Genomic DNA, 19393 nt, shown 5'->3' on the forward strand with positions numbered 1-19393 from the left:
AATAAACGTACAACCTCTCTGGGGGGTTTCCCTCGCACTCAAGCAAGCAGGGTCCCACACCACTTTTCCATCACAGTCACATTAGCTCTTAAGTTATATAAGTAAGCAGAGTCCCACACATTTTTTCCAAACAGTCCCGACAATTCTTAAGCTATACACTCATGAAAGATAATTCAGCAGTACTTTCAAGGAGGGCTGATATTGAGATCATGTGAAATAAAATCCTGGGGGGTTTCCCCTCTACCATAAGTAAGCAGCGTCCCACACAATTTTCAGAACCATCCCTCTGACTCATCAAACTATAAACTCATAGATGAAAATATACTGATACTTTCACGAAAGGCTAGGAATGAGATCAAATGTAGTGCAATTCTATAGGGGTTTCCCCTCATACTTTGGTAAACAGAGTCCCGCACATTTTTTCTCAACAGTCTCATTGACTCTTAAGCTATATACTCCTGGGTGATAATTTAACAGTGCTTCAAGGAAGGCTGATTTTATGATCCAACGCAGGGGGGTTCTAGGGGATTTCCCCTCTCGCTTAAGTAAGCATAGTCCCGCACTTTTTTCAGATTAGTCCCTCTGTTCTATTAAGCTGCATACTTATAGATGATAATAAGACAGTGCTTTTCAAGAAGATCTGATATTGAGAAATAAACGTACAACCTCTCTGGGGGTTTCCCTCGCACTCAAGCAAGCAAGGTCCCACACCACTTTTCCATCACAGTCACATTAGCTCTTAAGTTATACACTCCAAAATGATGATAGTATTTTTAAGAAAGACTGTTTTGATATCATTCATATGAAAATTCTGGGGGGTTTCCCCTCTCACCAGTCCCCTTCGGCTAATCTGTGGTGTTCCTTGTAGAGTGGTATGGTGGGGATGATTACGATGTCCAATGTTGCTGGGTCTCTCCAAGCTGGATCCCTCGGCGGTGTTCACTCCAATCAGACCTTCTCTCCTGATCCTGGACGCCGGCTCTCCCAGCGTCTCAGCAGCCCCTGCGCTCGGCGGCCACCTCTCCAATACACAGCCGATTCCAGTCTCCAGGAGGGACCCAGGATGCTCGTCCTCCCTCCTCCAAGCCCCAGGGAGGGTCGGCAACCAGGACCGGGTCGGGGCCTCCGGGTAGCGGGGAGGGGGGGTAGCGGGATCCAGCTAGGCAGGCATCGAGGCTAGGTGAGAGAGCATTCCCTCACATCTCTCTGGGCGGTGGCTCAGAGACTCAGCAGGCCGTCGGGATCAGCTCCATTAGCAGGCTCCTCCCTCCATAGCCTCTCGTTGGTTTTCTAATCGGAATCACTGAATGGGAGTTCCTGGAGGCGTTTTTCTGGGTGGAGCACCTCCCTATACCCTGGTGCTGATCTTAAGATCTTTCTTTCTGGATCAAGATCGCTGCTGACACGTGCTGTTCAGACGTTCTGGGCCTCCTGGTGCATCTTTGGTGTTGGGTGGTGAGTCTGGGGGGTCTCTCTCTCTTTCTGCTGGGGGTCTCCAGTGCACCCTGCCTGACCACTTGGGGGCGCTGTAGCGCGGTGGGACGTTTGTTTAAAAAACTTTTTGCTGACGGGTTCCCCTGGTGCAACATGGACCCTGCAGAACATGTGTCCTCACCTGACCCCCTCAAGGAGGCCGCAGAGCCCTCCTGATCCCAGCTGTCAATAGATGCACTCTCGGCAGTCCTGGAAACGTTTGTGTCGCGGGTGGAGGTGGCCTTTAAAGGGGGCGAGTGTCATCATCAATTGTCTGCTTCGCTCAGTGATGTTGCACACCTACTATATATATATATTTATATCACCTTATGGCTTTCAGACCTTGCCCTTGCGTTTTGTGTTCCAAGGTGCATCACTGCTAGCAGTCCTCTGGCCTCTGTGGTTTCTCTGTGCATGACTTGGCTAACAACCTTCCTGGCTCTGGATTCCGCATCGGCAGACGACTCTGCATCAGACGACGACCCGGCTTTGGCAGACTACCCACTTATGGACTCTATCTTGGCTTGGATGACTGCCTGTTCCTGGACTCGATCCCGGCTTGGATGAATACCCGCTTCCGAACTTGACCCTGGCTGTTCTTGATTTTGCTCCTGCTTTACTCCTGCTTTTGGGTCAGTTCGCTCAGGCGTTGCAGACGTTGCTTGCACCCACAGCACACCTTGATCCTGGTGCTGATAGGCCGGTCCTGTTGTTGCACCCGCTGCTGCTCCTGCAGCTGAAGTTGCGGTTACCAGAGGGATGACTGGTTCAGCCCACCTCCCGCAGCGCTATGGGGGTGAACTGAGTCAGTGTCGTGGCTTCCTAAACCAAGTGGGCATTTATATTGAGATGGTTCCTCAGATGTTTCCCTCTGACAGGTCCAAGGTGGGTTTCCTAATCTCGTTGCTCTCGGACAAGGTATTCGATGTGCCTGCTCGCTCTGCTTCTGCTGCTAAGCTGCTCCTGTCCATTCAAAAGGGTATTTGAACCGTTGCCGAGTATACCATTGCATTTCGTACCCTGGCAGCGGAGGTGAGCTGGAATAATGAGGCTCTAGTGGCGGTCTTCTCTCATGGTCTCTACGATGCCTTGAAGGATTGAAGGAGATCGCGGCCAAGGATCTCCCTGATGAGCTCGAGGCTCTCATTTCCTTTCTGATTTTGATCGATACCGGGCTCAGGGAGAGACCATAGTTTAAGAAGCGCCTGCAGAGGCCTCCTACCAGATTGGCTTCTACGTTTTCTTTCCCACCCTTTCCTCCCTCACCTCTCACACCTCCTGTGAATGGTGCGTCTGGCTGTGAACCCATGCAGCTAGGGTTCACTTGCCTTTCTGAGCCTGAGCGGGCCTTTAGGAGGCGGGAGGGCTGGTGTCTGTATTGCGGCCTTGATGGACATTTCCTGAAATCTTGTCCTACCCGTCCGGGAAACGCTCGCACCTAAGATCCTTTCGGGGGCAGATCTTGGGTGGCATTTCCTTGTCCCCGGTTTCCCGTCAAGATAAACCGTTAATCACAGTTGTCCTCTCCTGGACAGCAGGCTCGGTGGTTACCCAGGCGTTGGTAGACTCCGGTGCTGGCGGTTACTTTGACAGTACGTTTGATGCTGCGAATTCCATACCCTTGCAGCCCCGTGTTGCTCGAGTAGTCATCGAGGCGATTGATGGCAGACCCCTGCAACCGCCACAGGTTACCCATGAGACTGTTCCAGTGACATGGCTATAGGGGCTGTTCACATCGAGTCAGCCTGTTTCCAGGTTATATCGTCCCAACACTACTCTGTTGTTTTAGGGTACCCTTGGCTTCCGAAGCATAATCTGACCTTTGGTTGGCAGTCGGTTGAGATTCTCTCTTGGTCTCCACAGTATGGCGCTGTTTGAAATCATGGGCCTGTTAAGGTACTTTGTACCTCCTCAGATTCAGTATTGCCTGCTGAATATCATGAGTATCATGATGTATTTGACAAGGTGCGCACTGGTACTCTTCCTCCTCATCATCCGTACGATTGCAACCTGATGCCATTCCCCCTCATGGCAGGGTTTATCCTCTCTTGGTTGCAGAGAATAAGGCCATGGAGGAGTACGTTGTGGATGCGCTTGCCCGAGGGCACACTCGCAAGTTCACTTCTCCAGTGGGTGTCGGATTTTTCTTCGTAAAGAAGGGGGGGACCTTTTGCTCTCAGTTGGGTATTCGACTCTCCTTCTCCTCGGCGTACCATCCCCATTCCAATGGTGCCTCTGAACGTTCCAACCAAGCTCTGGAAAAATTTCTCCGCTGCTATATCTCTGACCATCAGGACAATTGGGTTGATCTGCTACCCTGGGCAGAGTTTGCCAGGAACTCTGCCGTCAACTCGTCTTCTGGAATGTCTCCATTCATGGCCAATCGGCTGTGTTGCCTGAGTCATTCTCGCCACAGGACATCCCGGCAGTGGAGGATCACTTTTGTGCCCCCTTTCTTCTTGGGTGCAGATTCAGTAGTCTTTACTAGTCTCTGCACAGCGTCAGAAGCTCCAGGCAGACCAAAAACGTTTATCTGCTCCTTCGTACCAGGTCAGGGAAAGGGTGTGGTTGTCGGCTGCCAACCACACTTTCATTTGAGGGTATTAACATCCAAATCAGGTGAACGGTGTAGGAATTGCAACAGTTTGTATATGTGCCTCCACTTTTTAAGGGACCAAAAGTAATGGGACAAATTAACAATCATAAATCAAATTTTTACTTTTTAATACTTGGTTGCAAATCCTTTGCAGTCAATTACAGCCTGAAGTCTGGATCGCATAGACATCACCAGATGCTGGGTTTCATCCCTGGTGATGCTCTGCCAGGCCTCTACTGCAGCTGTCTTCACTTCCTGCTTGTTCTTGGGGCATTTTCCCTTCAGTTTTGTCTTCAGCAAGTGAAATGCATGCTCAATCTGATTCAGGTCATGTGATTGACTTGGCCACTGTTTAGCAAGAAATGCGGCTTTGCACCAGAAGTGACGAGAGGGGCCGGTGCAGGCGCATTGATTCCTGGGAGCGATGACATTCAGCTCCCAGGAATCATTGCAAAGCGGAAGTGACAGTGCGAGCCATGCGGCCGAGGGAGGAAGTGGAAGGAAGGTGAGTATTTTTTTTCTGCAATTACAAGGTAAGTAAAAAAAAAATCCTAACTGCACCAGAAGTGACGAGCGGGGCAGGTGCATTGATTCCTGGGAGCGATGACGTTCAGCACCCAGGAATTATTGCAAAGCGGAAGTGACGGTGCGAGCCATGCGGCCGAGGGAGGAAGTGGAAGGAAGGTGAGTATTTTTTTTCTGCAATTACAAGTAAAAAAAAAAAATCCTAACTACCCATTTATTTTTCAGGTGAGCTATAGCAAGTGGATGGCCCAAAATCGACTGTCGATTTTGTGGCCAGAACTCCGCTTTAAAGCACATCTTGTTTGTTTCATTTCAAATCCATTGTGGTGGTGTATAGAGCCAAAAAGATTACAATTGTGTCGATGTCCCAATATTTATGTATCTGTCTGAATATCACCTGATGGCTTTCAGACCTTGCCCTTGCGTTTGTGCTCCAAGGTGCATCACTGCTAGCAGTCCACTGGTCTCTATGGTTTCTCCGTGAATGACTTGGCTTGGCTTATGACCTTCCTGGCTCTGGATTCCGCTGCGGCAGACGATCCCACATCAGATGACCCCGCATCGGTTGATGACCCGGCTTCGGCAGACTACTCGCTTCTGGACTCTCTCTCGTCTTGGATGACTACTCAAAGCCCAGTGTCATAGAATATAGGAAGTGGTTAAGAGAGAATCTGATACACATTCAGGGGTTCCAAGTCTGTTTGGTCTCCCACTGTCCTACAGTAAAGCCAGTCTTTAAAGGTGTACATTTCTGTATATAAGGAGGGAAAAACTGACACTTGCCAAGCTTTGCTGGTTACCAACATTTTTAAATCCATTTCTATACTTTTTAAGCTTTTTTTGTGTTCGTGACAACCTTGGTTCTGCTGTTCTTTGTACTGTTAATAGAAACATTGCTGCAAAATTGAATGCCTAAAAATGTAAATATATTCTTTAAAATGATTTTTAAATACATTGCAGGAAATAACTTTGTACTGACTGGTGAGAATATTACTGATGAATTCGCTGATGTAATATTAGGCGTCACAGTTCTATTCCAAAAATGTTTTCCTTCTGTCAGTTATCTGCTAGTATAATGTAATATGAATCTTTGTGTACTTACAATTTGTTTTCTAATTGTAGAGTTTGCTTTGGGTTCTTTATGACGGAGGACATTTGGACAAGTAAGTATTCCTTTACAGTTTTTTTTTTTTTTTTTTTATTATTTAAATTTGCTAAGTTTTAACCCTGAACAGTTATGTTTATGATTTCATCAGATGATCCAATATACAATACAGTACATGTTAAAGGATTAGTTCACATTTCAGAGCATGTTTTGCCCATAATTCAGGTGTAACATGTAATGTTGCATACCTGCCCCCGCACGCATTCCCGGGTGCCCACCCCCCCCCCCCCAACCTGTGACAGCAGATGGGGAATCTTCTTCCTGGACCCCCTGTCAAATTTTAAAAATAGCGGGGCTCCGCCCATAAAGCCATGTCATTCATTCAGAGTTCTGTGAATCAGAGCATTACAAGTACCGTTATCTATTCTCTTATTAGGGCTCTCATAATTCATTCACAAGAACTGTAGTTTAACAGTTAGCCCATATCAAAGGTACTGACTGAAAGCTGCAGGGCTTGTCTGCAGGAACCTGACAATGCACCCCTGATCCACTGATCACGCCAGGGACACTGAATAAATTGCTTGTATAGTGTTTTGAAATGATGGTGAGGTTATGCTCTTCCCTGTTCTCATTTGGACAAGTTAGTACACTCCATAGAAATGTATTGATTTTCTCAAAATATTTGAACAGGCAAAATATTAGCCTTTTATACAAATAGAGACTACAGATAAAGATGTTACACTTAAGGGTGACTCCACTTTTGTGGGGGAAGAAAAATTGCAAATAAAAAATTATATAGCATATACAATTGCTCTACAGGTCATATTGTAATTCAATGTTGTTTAACCACTTCTATACTGGGCCATTTCTGGAACTTTGCTCCTACATGTAAAAATCATAATTTGCTAGAAAATTACTCAGAACCCGGAAAATCGGCTCATTGCCACTTTTTATGTCACACGGTATTTGCGCAAAAATTTACAAAAATTTTATAAATTAAAAAAAAAAAACACTGAAGTAAGCCCAATTTTTTTGGATAATGTAAAAGATGATGTTACGCTGAATAAATAGATACCTAACATCAGGGCTCAAAATTTAAAGTCCTGAGCTACTAGCCAGGCCTTAAGGGTTACTCGCCACCAGTTGCCCCACCCAACTCCTACCCTGCCCCGCCTCTAATTCCACCCCTAAACACGCCCTCATAAATTATCTCATAAAATTACACGGTTAAATGTTTTTGCATTAATGCAGAAGTTACAAAAATAAATAATACCGTTTTCAGCGCCCATCAGTGCAGCCTAATCAGTGCCCATCAAGGGTCTGGAACCCCCCAAATCAACCTCCTAGTACCCCCCCCAAATTACACCTCCTAGAACAAATCCTACACGTCAAATCCTCCCCCCATCAAAATTTTCCCCCTAGCACAAAAAACCCCCATTATTCCTACTGGCACAACCCCCCCCCCCGAATACCCCCTTTTAACAGCCCCAAGACTTCCTGTTCTGGCACAAATCCACCCCCCCCCACCCCATTCCAATAATCTCTTCAAGGACGATCCCCAAATCCCCACTCCTGGCACAAATCCTCACCCCCTCCCCCAGCACGAATCACTCCTCCTAGCACCCCCCCCCCCAATTCCCCTGCTAGAAGAAATCTTATATTGTCACCTCTCAAATTCCCCATCCCAGCACAACCCCCCTCCCCCGCCATATCGATCCCACCTTACATAGTTAGTGAGGTTGAAAAAAGACATCAGTCCATCCAGTTCAACCTATGATGTGTGTGTGTTTGCTTTTAACCGTACATTGTGTACCCCTGTATGTTGTGGTCTCCAAGGTGCCCATCTAATAGTTTTTTGAAACTATCAATGCTCCCAGCTGATACGACTGCTTGTGGAAGAGAATTCCACATCCTTACCGCTCTTACAGTGAAGAACCCCTTACGCATTTTAAAGTTAAACCGCCTTTCCTCTAGTTTTAGTGAATGGCCACGTGTCTTATTGTATCTCCTCTCTCTGAATAGTTTGTTCCTTATGCTAGGGTCGCCAGTACAGTATTTGTACATTGATATCCTATCCCCCCTCAATCGTCTCTTCTCCAGAGAGAATTAGTTCAGTGCTTGTAGTCTTTCCTCATAGCTGATGTCCTCCATTCCCCTAATTATATTTGTTGCCCTTCTCTGGACTCTTTCCAATTCCAGCACATCCTTCCTGAGGACCTGTGCCCAGAACTGGACAGCATACTCCAAATGTGGCCGGACCAGAGTCTTGTAGAGTGGGAGAATAATCTCTTTATTTCTGGAGTGAATCCCCTTTTTTATACATCCCAGTATTCTGTTGGCTTTGCTTGCAGCGGCTTGGCATTGCATGCCACTGCCAAGCCTGTTGTCTACCAGTACCCCCAGGTCCCTTTCCATCCTAGACTCACCCAGAGGTTCCCCCCCTAGTGACTAGCTTGCTTTCTGGTTTCTGGCCCCCAAGTGCATTACTTTACATTTTTCAACATTAAACCTCATCTGCCATGTAGTTGCCCACCCCGTTATTTTGTTCAGGTCCGCTTGTAAGGTTTCCACATCCTGCATAGAAGATATTGGCATGCTTCATTTAGTATCATCCGCAAATACTGAGATTGTACTCGATATCCCCTCCTCTAGATCATTTATGAATAAATTAAACAGGATTGGTCCCAGGACAGAACCCTGGGGGACCCCACTTTCCACACCCGCCCAATCCGAGTACTCCCCATTAATCACCACCCTCTGGACTCTCCCCTGGAGCCAGTTCTCTATCCAGGTACTCACCCTATGGTCCATACCTACCTTCCTTAGTTTGTACAGTAAGCGTTTGTGGGGAACGGTGTCAAAGGCCTTTGCAAAGTCCAGATACACCACATCCACCGGCTTACCTTTATCTAGGTGGCAGCTCACTTCATCGTAGAAGGTTAATAGATTGGTTTGGCAAGAACGATTTTTCATGAATCCATGCTGATTACTACTAATAATACCATTTTCATTACTAAAGTCTTGTATGTGGTCCCTTAACATCCCCTCCAAAATCTTGCAGACTACAGATGTTAGGCTGACCGGCCTATAGTTACCCGGGATACATCTCGGCCCCTTTTTAAATATTGGTACCACGTTGGCCTTTTTCCAATCAGCTGGCACCATACCCGTCTGTAAACTATCCTTAAAGATCAAGAATAATGGTCTGGCAATCACCTTGCTGAGCTCTTTCAGAACCCTCGGGTGCAAGCCATCCGGTCCCGGTGATTTATTTATGTTAAGTTTCTCTAGTTTAGTTTTAAGTCTATCTTCTGTTAGCCATGGCGGCACTTCCTGAGGTGTGTTGTTTAGTTCGGCCTTACAAGCTAGGTTTGTGTAGCCCCCCGATCCTTTTGTGAAGACTGAAGAGAAGAAATTATTTAACACTTCCGCCTTTTCTCTGTCCTCAGTGGCCATATTTCCTTTGTCATCTTTTATGGGGCCAATGTGTTCTGGCCTCGCTTTCTTACTGTTTATATACTTAAAAAACTTCTTGGGGTTCTTTTTACTCTCCTCCGCTATATGTCTCTCGTGTTCTATTTTAGCCGCCCTGATTTCATCTTTACATTTCTTATTACACTCTTTGTAATGCTTAAATGCTGCCAATGACCCCTCAGTCTTGTATTTTTTGAAGGCCTTTTCTTTAGCACTAATATACATTTCTCTTACGTCCTCCGACAGTCGCCGCCTCTTCATATTCGTCACTATGGGGTTATTGACTTTTGCTCCGTAGGAGTAGCTTCTGTGGCCCAGGTGTGTAAGGCGGCGACTTGGTCGTCCGTTCACACCTTCTCAAAATTCTACAAAGTGGATGTTCAGACATCGGCAGATGCTTCCTTTGGCCGCAAGGTTCTTAGTGCAGCAGTGCCTTAGGGTTCCTTGTTTTTTTGGACCCTTGGCTGTTGGGATGTTTTTATCCCTAGGTTATTTGTTTTCCTGGGTTGTTGCTCCTGTTGAGCAAGTTTTTTCATGTTGCCCAGTTGGTTTCCTTCCTTTGGTAAGGTTCCTTTTTTTCTGATGTGGGTACTGCGTTGCCTTGGGCGCGGCTGCGATTTTTCTCCCACCCCTCATGTCTACACTGCTTTGGGACGTCCCCATAGTGACGAATATGAAGAGGCGGCGACTGTCGGAGGACGTAAGAGAAAACGGAATTTTTGTAAAATCTTACCTGTAAAATTCCTTTCTCTGAGTCCTCCGACAGTCGCCGCCCCCGCCCCTCTTTTCGGGTTTATGTACTCTACTGCTATGCTACTGAAACTGAGGTAGGAATGCAGGAAGCAGGAGGGTATTGACTGAGGGGACCACCCCCTAGGGGTGGGGTATGCTAAAAGCTTTGATATTAACATATTCTGTTGCCTAGCTACTCCTACGGAGAAAAGGTCAATAACCCCATAGTGACGAATATGAAGAGGCGGCAACTGTCGGAGGACTCAGAGAAAGGAATTTTACAGGTAAGATTTTACAAAAATTCAGTTTTTTATGTTGGAGTTTAGCCACCCAGGGTTTAATTTTGCTCTTTTAAATTTATTTCCCTTTGGAATGCACTGGTCAATCCCTTTGTTAAGTATGCTCTTGAAGCACTCCCATTTTTCCTCCATGTTCTTTGTTCCCAGGGTTCTATCCCATTTGATATTTTCTAGCAGTGAGCGCAGTTTTGGGAAATTGGCTCTTTTGAAATTCAGCGTCTTAATATTACCCTTCTGCTTCCTATTACTGTAATTAATACTGAAACTTATTGACCTATGGTCACTGTTTCCTAAGTTCTCCTGTATTTCTATATCCGTGAGCAGGTCTGCATTGTTAGTAATCAGTAGGTCAAGTACCGCATTGTTTCTTGTCGGTACATTCACCATCTGACCCATGAAATTGTCCTGCAAAACATTTAGGAACTGCCGAGCCTTGGCTGAGTGTGCGGTTCCTTCTGCCCAGTCTATATCAGGATAATTAAAGTCCCCCATTATAATGACATTTCCCATCCTTGCTGCCAATCCTATCTGTAAAATGAGGTCCACCTCCCCCTCCTCCCTCTGGTGGGGGGGGGGCTATAGCATACGCCCAATATTACCTTCCCCACCGTGCCTTCCCTTTGAAGCTCTACCCATAGGGATTCTGCCTCGTCCTTAGCTCCATTATTAATATCACCCCTCATATTTACCTGTATACTGTTCTTAATATACAAACATACCCCTCCCCCTTTTTTACCTTCTCTATCTCTGCGATAAAGGGAATACCCCTGAATGGTCGCCATCCAGTCATGGGAGCTGTCAAACCAAGTCTCAGTTATCCCCACAAAATCTAAGTCCTCCTCAAACATCAGCAGCTCCAGCTCTCCCATCTTGTTGGCCAGGCTTCTGGCATTGGTATACAAACCTCGTAATTTTGACCGGTTACAAATATCCTCATTTGATGTTTTTAGGCTGCTCTTGTGGTTTTTCCCCATACCCACCCTGGTTATAGGAGCTCCAAACACCCTACCGCTAATGCCCCCATTTCTGCCCTCTGAATCTTGCTTTCCACTGGCTAATTCTACATCTGTACCCTCCCCCCATTCCCTAGTTTAAAAGCCCCTCTAACTTTGTGGCCATCCTCTCACCCAGTACGGCTGCACCCACCCCATTTAGGTGCAAACCGTCCCTACCAAAGAGCCGGTGGCCCAGTTCTCCAGGAACCCGAAACCCTCCTTAGTACACCAGCTCCTCAGCCACTCGTTAACTTCCCTAATCTCCCGCTGCCTCTCTGGTGTGGCTCGAGGTACAGGTAGTATTTCGGAAAATACTACCTTGGAGGTCCTTCTCCTCAACTTAGCGCCTAAGTCCCTGAAATCGTTTAGGACTCTCCATCTTCCTCTGCCTATGTCATTGGTACCCACGTGTACCATGACAGCTGGGTCTTACCCAGCCCCACCCAATAATCTGTCCACCCGATCCGCAATGTGCCGAACCCGAGCGCCCGGCAAACAGCAGACTGTTCGGTGCACACGGTCTTTGTCACAGATTACACTGTCTGTCCTTCTAGTAATTGAGTCCCCTACCACCAGAACCTGTCTTTCCTTTCCCTTTCTCCCGGCCTCACTGGAGGAGTTCTTCCCCTGGCAGCTAGGGGCATCGCTCTGCTCCAGCACTGCTGGTCCCTGACTGGTTTCCCCAACATCACGCAACGGGGCGAATTTATTGGGGTGCTCCAGCCCAGGATCAGCCTCCTTGCCTTGTCCCCTTCTACCCCTCCTAACTGTCACCCCTCTACTCTGCTCTGATGCCTGCACCTCCAATACTCCACCCACCTCTGTGCAGACCCCTGTCTGCACCTGACTGGTACGATCCCGGCTCTCCTCCGGTATGGACATTCGTCTCAGTGTTGCCAGCTGCTTCCCTAGATTCAGGACCTGAGCTTCCAGGGAAGCAACGTGCTTACATTTTGCGCATTTGTATTCGCCCTCGATCACATGTCTGAGGAACGCATACATATTACAAGATGTACACCGAGTCGCATCTCCACACCCGCCGGGCATTGTACCTACTAATCTAATCGGGATTCAGTAATTTAAGTCTATCCTATATGGCTATTTCCTGGCTTCCTAACTCTACCTTCTCACCCTCTGGTACTCCGCTTCACTCACTTGCACAACACTCACAATCTCACAGCCCGGTCGGTCGCACAACACTCCCAGTCTCACAGCCCGGTTCAGTCGCACCACACTCAGTCTCACAGCCCAATTCAGTCGCACCACAGTCGCACAGACTGGTCAGTCGCACAACACTCTCAGTTGCCCAACACTCAGTCGCACAGCCCGGTCAGTCGCACAGCCCGGTCAGTCGCACAGCCCGGTCAGTCGCACAGCCCGGTCAGTCGCACAGCCCGGTCAGTCGCACAGCCCGGTCAGTCGCACAACACTGTCAGTCGCACAACACTGTCAGTCGCACAACACTGTCAGTCGCACAACACTCGCCGACACACAGCCCGGTCAGTCGCACTCAGGTAGTAATAGGTACTCCCAGACACTCAGGTAGTAATAGGTACTCCCAGACACTCAGGTAGTAATAGGTACTCCCAGACACTCAGGTAGTAATAGGTACTCCCAGACACTCAGGTAGTAATAGGTACTCCCAGACACTCAGGTAGTAATAGGTACTCCCAGACACTCAGGTAGTAATAGGTACTCACAGACACTCAGGTAGTAATAGGTACTCCCAGACACTCAGGTAGTAATAGGTACTCCCAGACACTCAGGTAGTAATAGGTACTCCCAGACACTCAGGTAGTAATAGGTACTCCCAGACACTCAGGTAGTAATAGGTACTCACAGATACTCAGGTAGTAATAGGTACTCACAGACACTCAGGTAGCAATAGGTACTCAGAGATACTAAGGTACTACACTACACCCTCAGTCAGTGTACAATCTCAGTTTCTTCAGCAGGGACAGGGAAGATGGTTAAAATTGATGGGAAGATGGATGGAGCCAAATACAGGACCATTCTGGAAGAAAACCTGATGGAGTCTGCAAAAGACCTGAGACTGGGATGGAGATTTGTCTTCCAACAAGACAATGATCCAAAACATAAAGCAAAATCTACAATGGAATGGTTCACAAATAAACATATCCAGGTGTTAGAATGGCCAAGACAAATTCCAGACCTGAGTCCAATCGAGAATCTGTGGAAAGAACTGAAAACTGCTGTTCACAAACGCTCTCCATCCAACCTCACTGAGCTCGAGCTGTTTTACAAGGAGGAATGGGCATTTGTATTCGCCCTCGATCACATGTCTGAGGAACGCATACATATTACAAGATGTACACCGAGTCGCATCTCCACACCCGCCGGGCATTGTACCTACTAATCTAATCTAATGGGGATTCAGTAATTTAAGTCTATCCTATGTGGCTATTTCCTGGCTTCCTAACTCTACCTTCTCACCCTCTGGTACTCCGCTTCACTCACTTGCACAACACTCACAATCTCACAGCCCGGTCCGTCGCACAACACTCCCAGTCTCACAGCCCGGTTCAGTCGCACCACACTCACAGTCTCACAGCCCTATTCAGTCGCACCACAGTCGCACAGCCCGGTCAGTCGCACAACACTGTCAGTCGCACAACACTGTCAGTCGCACAACACTGTCAGTCGCACAACACTGTCAGTCGCACAACACTGTCAGTCGCACAACACTGTCAGTCGCACAACACTGTCAGTCGCACAACACTCGCCGACACACAGCCCGGTCAGTCGCACTCAGGTAGTAATAGGTACTCCCAGACACTCAGGTAGTAATAGGTACTCCCAGACACTCAGGTAGTAATAGGTACTCCCAGACACTCAGGTAGTAATAGGTACTCCCAGACACTCAGGTAGTAATAGGTACTCCCAGACACTCAGGTAGTAATAGGTACTCCCAGACACTCAGGTAGTAATAGGTACTCCCAGACACTCAGGTAGTAATAGGTACTCCCAGACACTCAGGTAGTAATAGGTACTCCCAGACACTCAGGTAGTAATAGGTACTCCCAGATACTCAGGTAGTAATAGGTACTCACAGATACTCAGGTAGTAATAGGTACTCACAGATACTCAGGTAGTAATAGGTACTCACAGACACTCAGGTAGCAATAGGTACTCAGAGATACTCAGGTACTACACTACACCCTCAGTCAGTGTACAATCTCAGTCACCAGTCTTACTTACCTAGTGTGTGTCCCTTTAAGCCTGTCACTAGCAGTTCCTGGCTGTTTTTTTTTTTTCCCTCAGACGGTCAGTCTCCGCTCTGCACCCATCTCCCTCTGTCAGTTCCCGGTCAGCCTTTGCTCCGCTAGTCTCCTCTGCTCCCTCTCTGTCTGGGGGGGGGGGGGGTTCCGCACCACTCGCCGCCCGCCGCAAAAGGGGGGGTTTACTGCACCGCTCGCCACCCGCCACTCCTAGCACAACCCCCCCCATCTCAGCACAGTCCCCCCCCCCTCCCATATTGATCCCACCTAGAAGTAATCATCTTCTCCCCACCCCTCCTAGCACAAATACTTTTTGGGGGATTGTCCTTGGGGGGGGGGGGGTGAATAAGCGAATTTGTACTAGAAGGGGTGGGGAGAAGATTACTTCTAGGTGGGATCAATATGGGAGGGGGGGACTGTGCGGAGATGGGGGGTTGTGCTAGGAGGGGGGGCTGTGCTGAGATGGGGGGGTTGTGCTAGGAGGGGGGACTGTGCTGAGATGGGGGGGTTGTGCTAGGAGGGGGGGCTGTGCTGAGATGGGGGATTGTGCTGAGATAGGGGGGAATGGGCTAGGTGGGGGGTTGTGCTAGGAGGGGGGGACTGTGCGGAGATGGGGGGGTTGTGCTAGGAGGGGGGACTGTGCTGATATGGGGGGGTTGTGCTAGGAGGGGGGGGACTGTGCTGAGATGGGGGATTGTGCTGAGATAGGGGGAATGGGCTAGGAGGGGGGATTGTGCTGAGATGGGGGGGGCTGTGCTTAGATGGGGGGGTTGTGCTAGGAGGGGGGGACTGTGCTGAGATGGGGGGGTTGTGCTAGGAGGGGGGGATTGTGCTGAGATGGGGGGGTTGTGCTAGGAGGGGGGGACTGTGCTGAGGGGGGGGGACTGTGCTGAGATGGGGGGATTGTGCTGAGATAGGGGGGAATGGGCTAGGAGGGGGGTGGTTGTGCTGAGATGGGAATTTGGGAGGTGACGGGATAAGATTTGTGCCCCAGTGCAGTTCTCCCTTTCCTCCAGCATGCAGACCTCAGATACAGCGCGGCACATCCCTCTGTGATCCTCCTCTTCTGAGGCTCCTTCTCTTCATATGTCAGAGTGGAGGAGGAGCCTAAGAGAAGCCTATTCCTATAGCTTTGCACGGACAGCTGGCGGGAGAGATGCGGCTGCAGAAGCGGAAGAAGATTGCAGCTCAGGAATGACACAGGATTTCAGATGGGACTATACAGAGTTTGTTACCCGCCCCCTTTACACATTGCTTCTTGCTTTGACTCGGAGGACGGGGATAACAAACTCTGTATAGTCCCGATCTGACATCCAGTGTCCTTCCTGAGCCACAATCTTCTTCCCCTTCTGCAGCCGCATCTCTCCCGCCAGATGTCCGTGCAAAGGTTTAGGAATTGTCTTCTCCGCTCCACCTCCACTCCGACTATTTAAGGTGAAAAGAAGTCCCGATCTGACGACCGCTATTGACAGGCCCCCTCCACCTCCCATACTACAGACGCCCAGGGCAGCCGTCCCACCCACCCCTTGTACCGGCTCTGGCCTTAACATGAGATGATCGGCTTACCCCCTCCATCAGTACTGCTGGCCGCATAATGTCAGAGCGGGGATCATCCCGCTGTAACAGCTTTAATTGTAATTGCTGGGCGCTTGCCGACATACACAGTCCCACCTCCTAGCCCGGCTTCTTTGATAGATGTCGCATGTCCTGGTTGGCCAGGTGTTCTGTCTATCAAAGAAGCCGGGCTAGGAGGCGAGACTGTGTATGTCGGCGAGCGCCCGGCAATTACAATTAAAGCTGGTACAGCAGGATGATCCGCGCTCTGACATTATCCAATCCTTCGGCCGGCTTTTCTCTCCTCTTTTCCCCTGACCGGAGTTCGCCCTACATGATTTTCCACTCGCAAAATGTGAGCAGGCGAGTGGAAAATTTGAGCGCTGCCTAACATGTCACACTTTAAAATTGCGCACCCTCGTGGAATGATGCCAAATTTCGGTACTTAAAAATCTCCATAGGCAATACTTTAAAACATTTTTACAGGTTACCAGTTTAGAGTTACAGTAGAGGTCTTGGGATAGAATTGTTGCTCTTGCTCCAACGTTCGCGGCAATACCTCACATGTATGAATTGAAATCCATTTACATATGTGGCTGCGAAATATGCATGCGTTCACTTCTGCGTGCGAGCATGCGGGGCACTTTAATTTTTTTTTTTTTATTGTTTATTTTTTTTTTGCACTTTTCCTTTAATTTTTTATATTTTTTTATCACTTTTATTTTTATTACAAGGAATGTAAACATCCCTTGTAATAGGAATAGTGCTTGACATGTCCTCTTTATGGAGAGATCTGTGGTCAATAAGCCTAAGATTAAAAAAAAAAAAAAACGATCTCGGCTGTCCAGCCGAGATCTGTGCAGTATTGACAACTGCCAGGCCGGGCGTGACGTCATCATATCAAGCCCGGGCCTCCATATATATGCAGTCCTCACCTAAAACGACTCTGGAACAAACTCTGGATGACACCAATTCTGGTTTCGGCGTCATCTATATGGCATCACTTCCGTTGTTTGTGTTACAAACAATGTCCCTTGGACTGCTAGACAAAAGTATATAGATACTGGAGAAAAGAGGGGGATTTTTTGTTGAGCTAACCCTTGTGTGCCATAATCCTATTAATTAGAAAAAAAGGAACTCCATGATACAAAACAAGTTTGCTCAGAGAGATAGAGATTTAGTGGACTTTAAGGGCACATGTTAAGTGGGCAAAAAACTACCATAGGTATAAAAAACATATATTCTTTTATTTAACCAGAGTTTTTTTAAAAGAACAAAAAGTTCAAGAAACAAAATTATACAATGACATACATATTTTTTTGGAAATAAGAACATTCATCGTATCTATAGGTCAAAATATTAGATATACAGATATTGTAGTAGTTACACTTTGTGAGTATTAGGATAGTGGTCTGAAGAGGTCGACGCGTTTCGCCTTAGCTTCTTCTGGACCTCAGACGCAAATATAATTTATCTCTTTTAGTAGAAACAGAAACATGCAATTAGTACAAAGCATTTTATGTCACATTTTATTCCTTATCTTTTTATCAAATTGTTAGTCAAAACAACACACCTCTCAAAATGCAGAAAACCGTGTAATCCGTGGTCATCAGTATCAGTATATCATATTGATCATAGAGTAGTGAAAAATAAGCGGGAAGCGAGGAGGGAGAGCGAGAGCCCAAAAACTGATGGGATGGGCCACCTATATATATGGGGCAAAGGGGAAACATATAAATCTCGAAAGGGTATCTACGTATCCTCAAATATTAGTAATGGTTTGTATTATATTTACCTCAATTCCCACACTGGAATCTATCAAGGATTCAGGTCGGGATCAGAGTTGTGATATGGAGGCTGCTATTGGCTGTATCACATGAAGGTCTAATAAAAGAAGTAGTGTATATATTTATTTATATCCCCATATCTCCGTCTCATCCATTCAATAGAAGTGGAGAGACAAAAACATAAAAATATAAAACCACAAGGTTCTATACATATAATTACATCTACAAATTGATTCATTTTACCTTTGTATCTTTCTGTCTAAAATTAGACCATGTTGGGACCCAGTCCCCTCATAGCAGTAGATATAGGTGTCTTGTAAAGTTAGGTGGAAAAATTCCCCCAGTCTTGTAGTGTATCCGCTAGGATGTAATCAGATAATAATGGATTATATTCACATAAAGGGGTATATATCTCGATTTAAGTCCTCTATGTAAATGTATATATTCGTATATATATATATACATATAGATATTTGTTACTTACATAGTAGAGTATACTCCGGTATAAAGCAATGGTATTATGAATATTACAGCTGAAGTTACTTGTGAATATAGTCCCGAGGGATAGAAAAAGTATAACCATCTGGTTCAGAAGGGGGCAACCTAAGACGATTTAAATAGAAGAGCATGTCTAAATTAGTTTGACTATATTGCCAAAATTGGGGTAAATGGTTTTAAAAAGCTCACAAAACTTACTGCGCCAAAAGCCTCCATCAGCCCGCTCGTGTCCCGCCATGTCCAAGATGTGTGTGCATATCATATATATACCTGATCATTACCTAATGAATTGTGATCTGGTGTTTGTTTGTTGCTCTCCGCGCATCGGAAGTGCGTCATTTTCCCGCCTTCATCTCTTACCTTAGGACGCAACCGGAAGTGCGTCCTTTGTTTACATCCGGTCATGACGCTCGGCGGAAAAGGCACCCGCCGGAAGCGTCAATGAGGCCAGGAATGATCCGCGGAAGTGACGTGCGCTCACCAACAACCTCCTAAGAGGGTGGGTCATCGCCGCCCTGTCACTAAACGCAGATAGGTCCTTGATGGCTCTGAATGCAGATGAGATCACTGTGACCACTATAACAGCGGCTTCTGCATAAAAGAGAGGGGTCAAATTAACATTGTGTCATACGCATTTTTATTGCATATTATAATCTATATATCCACTCTATGAGAGAACATTTTATATTTGTTTATCTGAGGCATATATAATACTTTTAGTTATAACTTGCATATACATCATATGTCAACATTTAAATTACATTTTTTTAAAAAGTACTTTTATATTATGAATATGGCTTATATCTAGGACTCTTTACAGGAAGTCAAGGAGAATATTATTGCTACAAATACATTGTATAATATAACAATGAGAGGAAAGGAGAAAAAGAGAAATAAAGGAAATCAGATAACATCATAATTATTATGTCTCTTATCACACCAAAATCATTCTAGAAAAAGTTATTTTTTGGTCCTTATTTTATTCTATTTATGAAGGAGAATTATTTCACGTATGAGGGGGGGGTTTTAATTCCTCAGGGGGGCCCTTCCAGAGAAGCCCCTCAAAGAAAGGTTAATGCCTCATTTAGCCCTGGGCTTGTTGTAGCTTTTAACAGA

General features: G+C 46.7%; 1 protein-coding gene across 1 annotated transcript in view; it reads left to right on the forward strand.

The window, feature by feature from the left end:
- MEN1 (menin 1) overlaps positions 1 to 19393 on the forward strand; it is a 553703-nt gene that overhangs the window by 243682 nt on the left and 290628 nt on the right. The window contains exon 5 of the mRNA XM_082269638.1: positions 5717 to 5757. Coding sequence (XP_082125764.1) covers positions 5717 to 5757 — 41 coding nt within the window. The remainder of the gene's footprint in view (positions 1 to 5716; positions 5758 to 19393) is intronic.

The sequence above is a fragment of the Pelophylax lessonae genome (assembly GCF_965119305.1).
Source record: "Pelophylax lessonae genome assembly, chromosome: 10".
Taxonomy (NCBI): domain Eukaryota; kingdom Metazoa; phylum Chordata; class Amphibia; order Anura; family Ranidae; genus Pelophylax; species Pelophylax lessonae.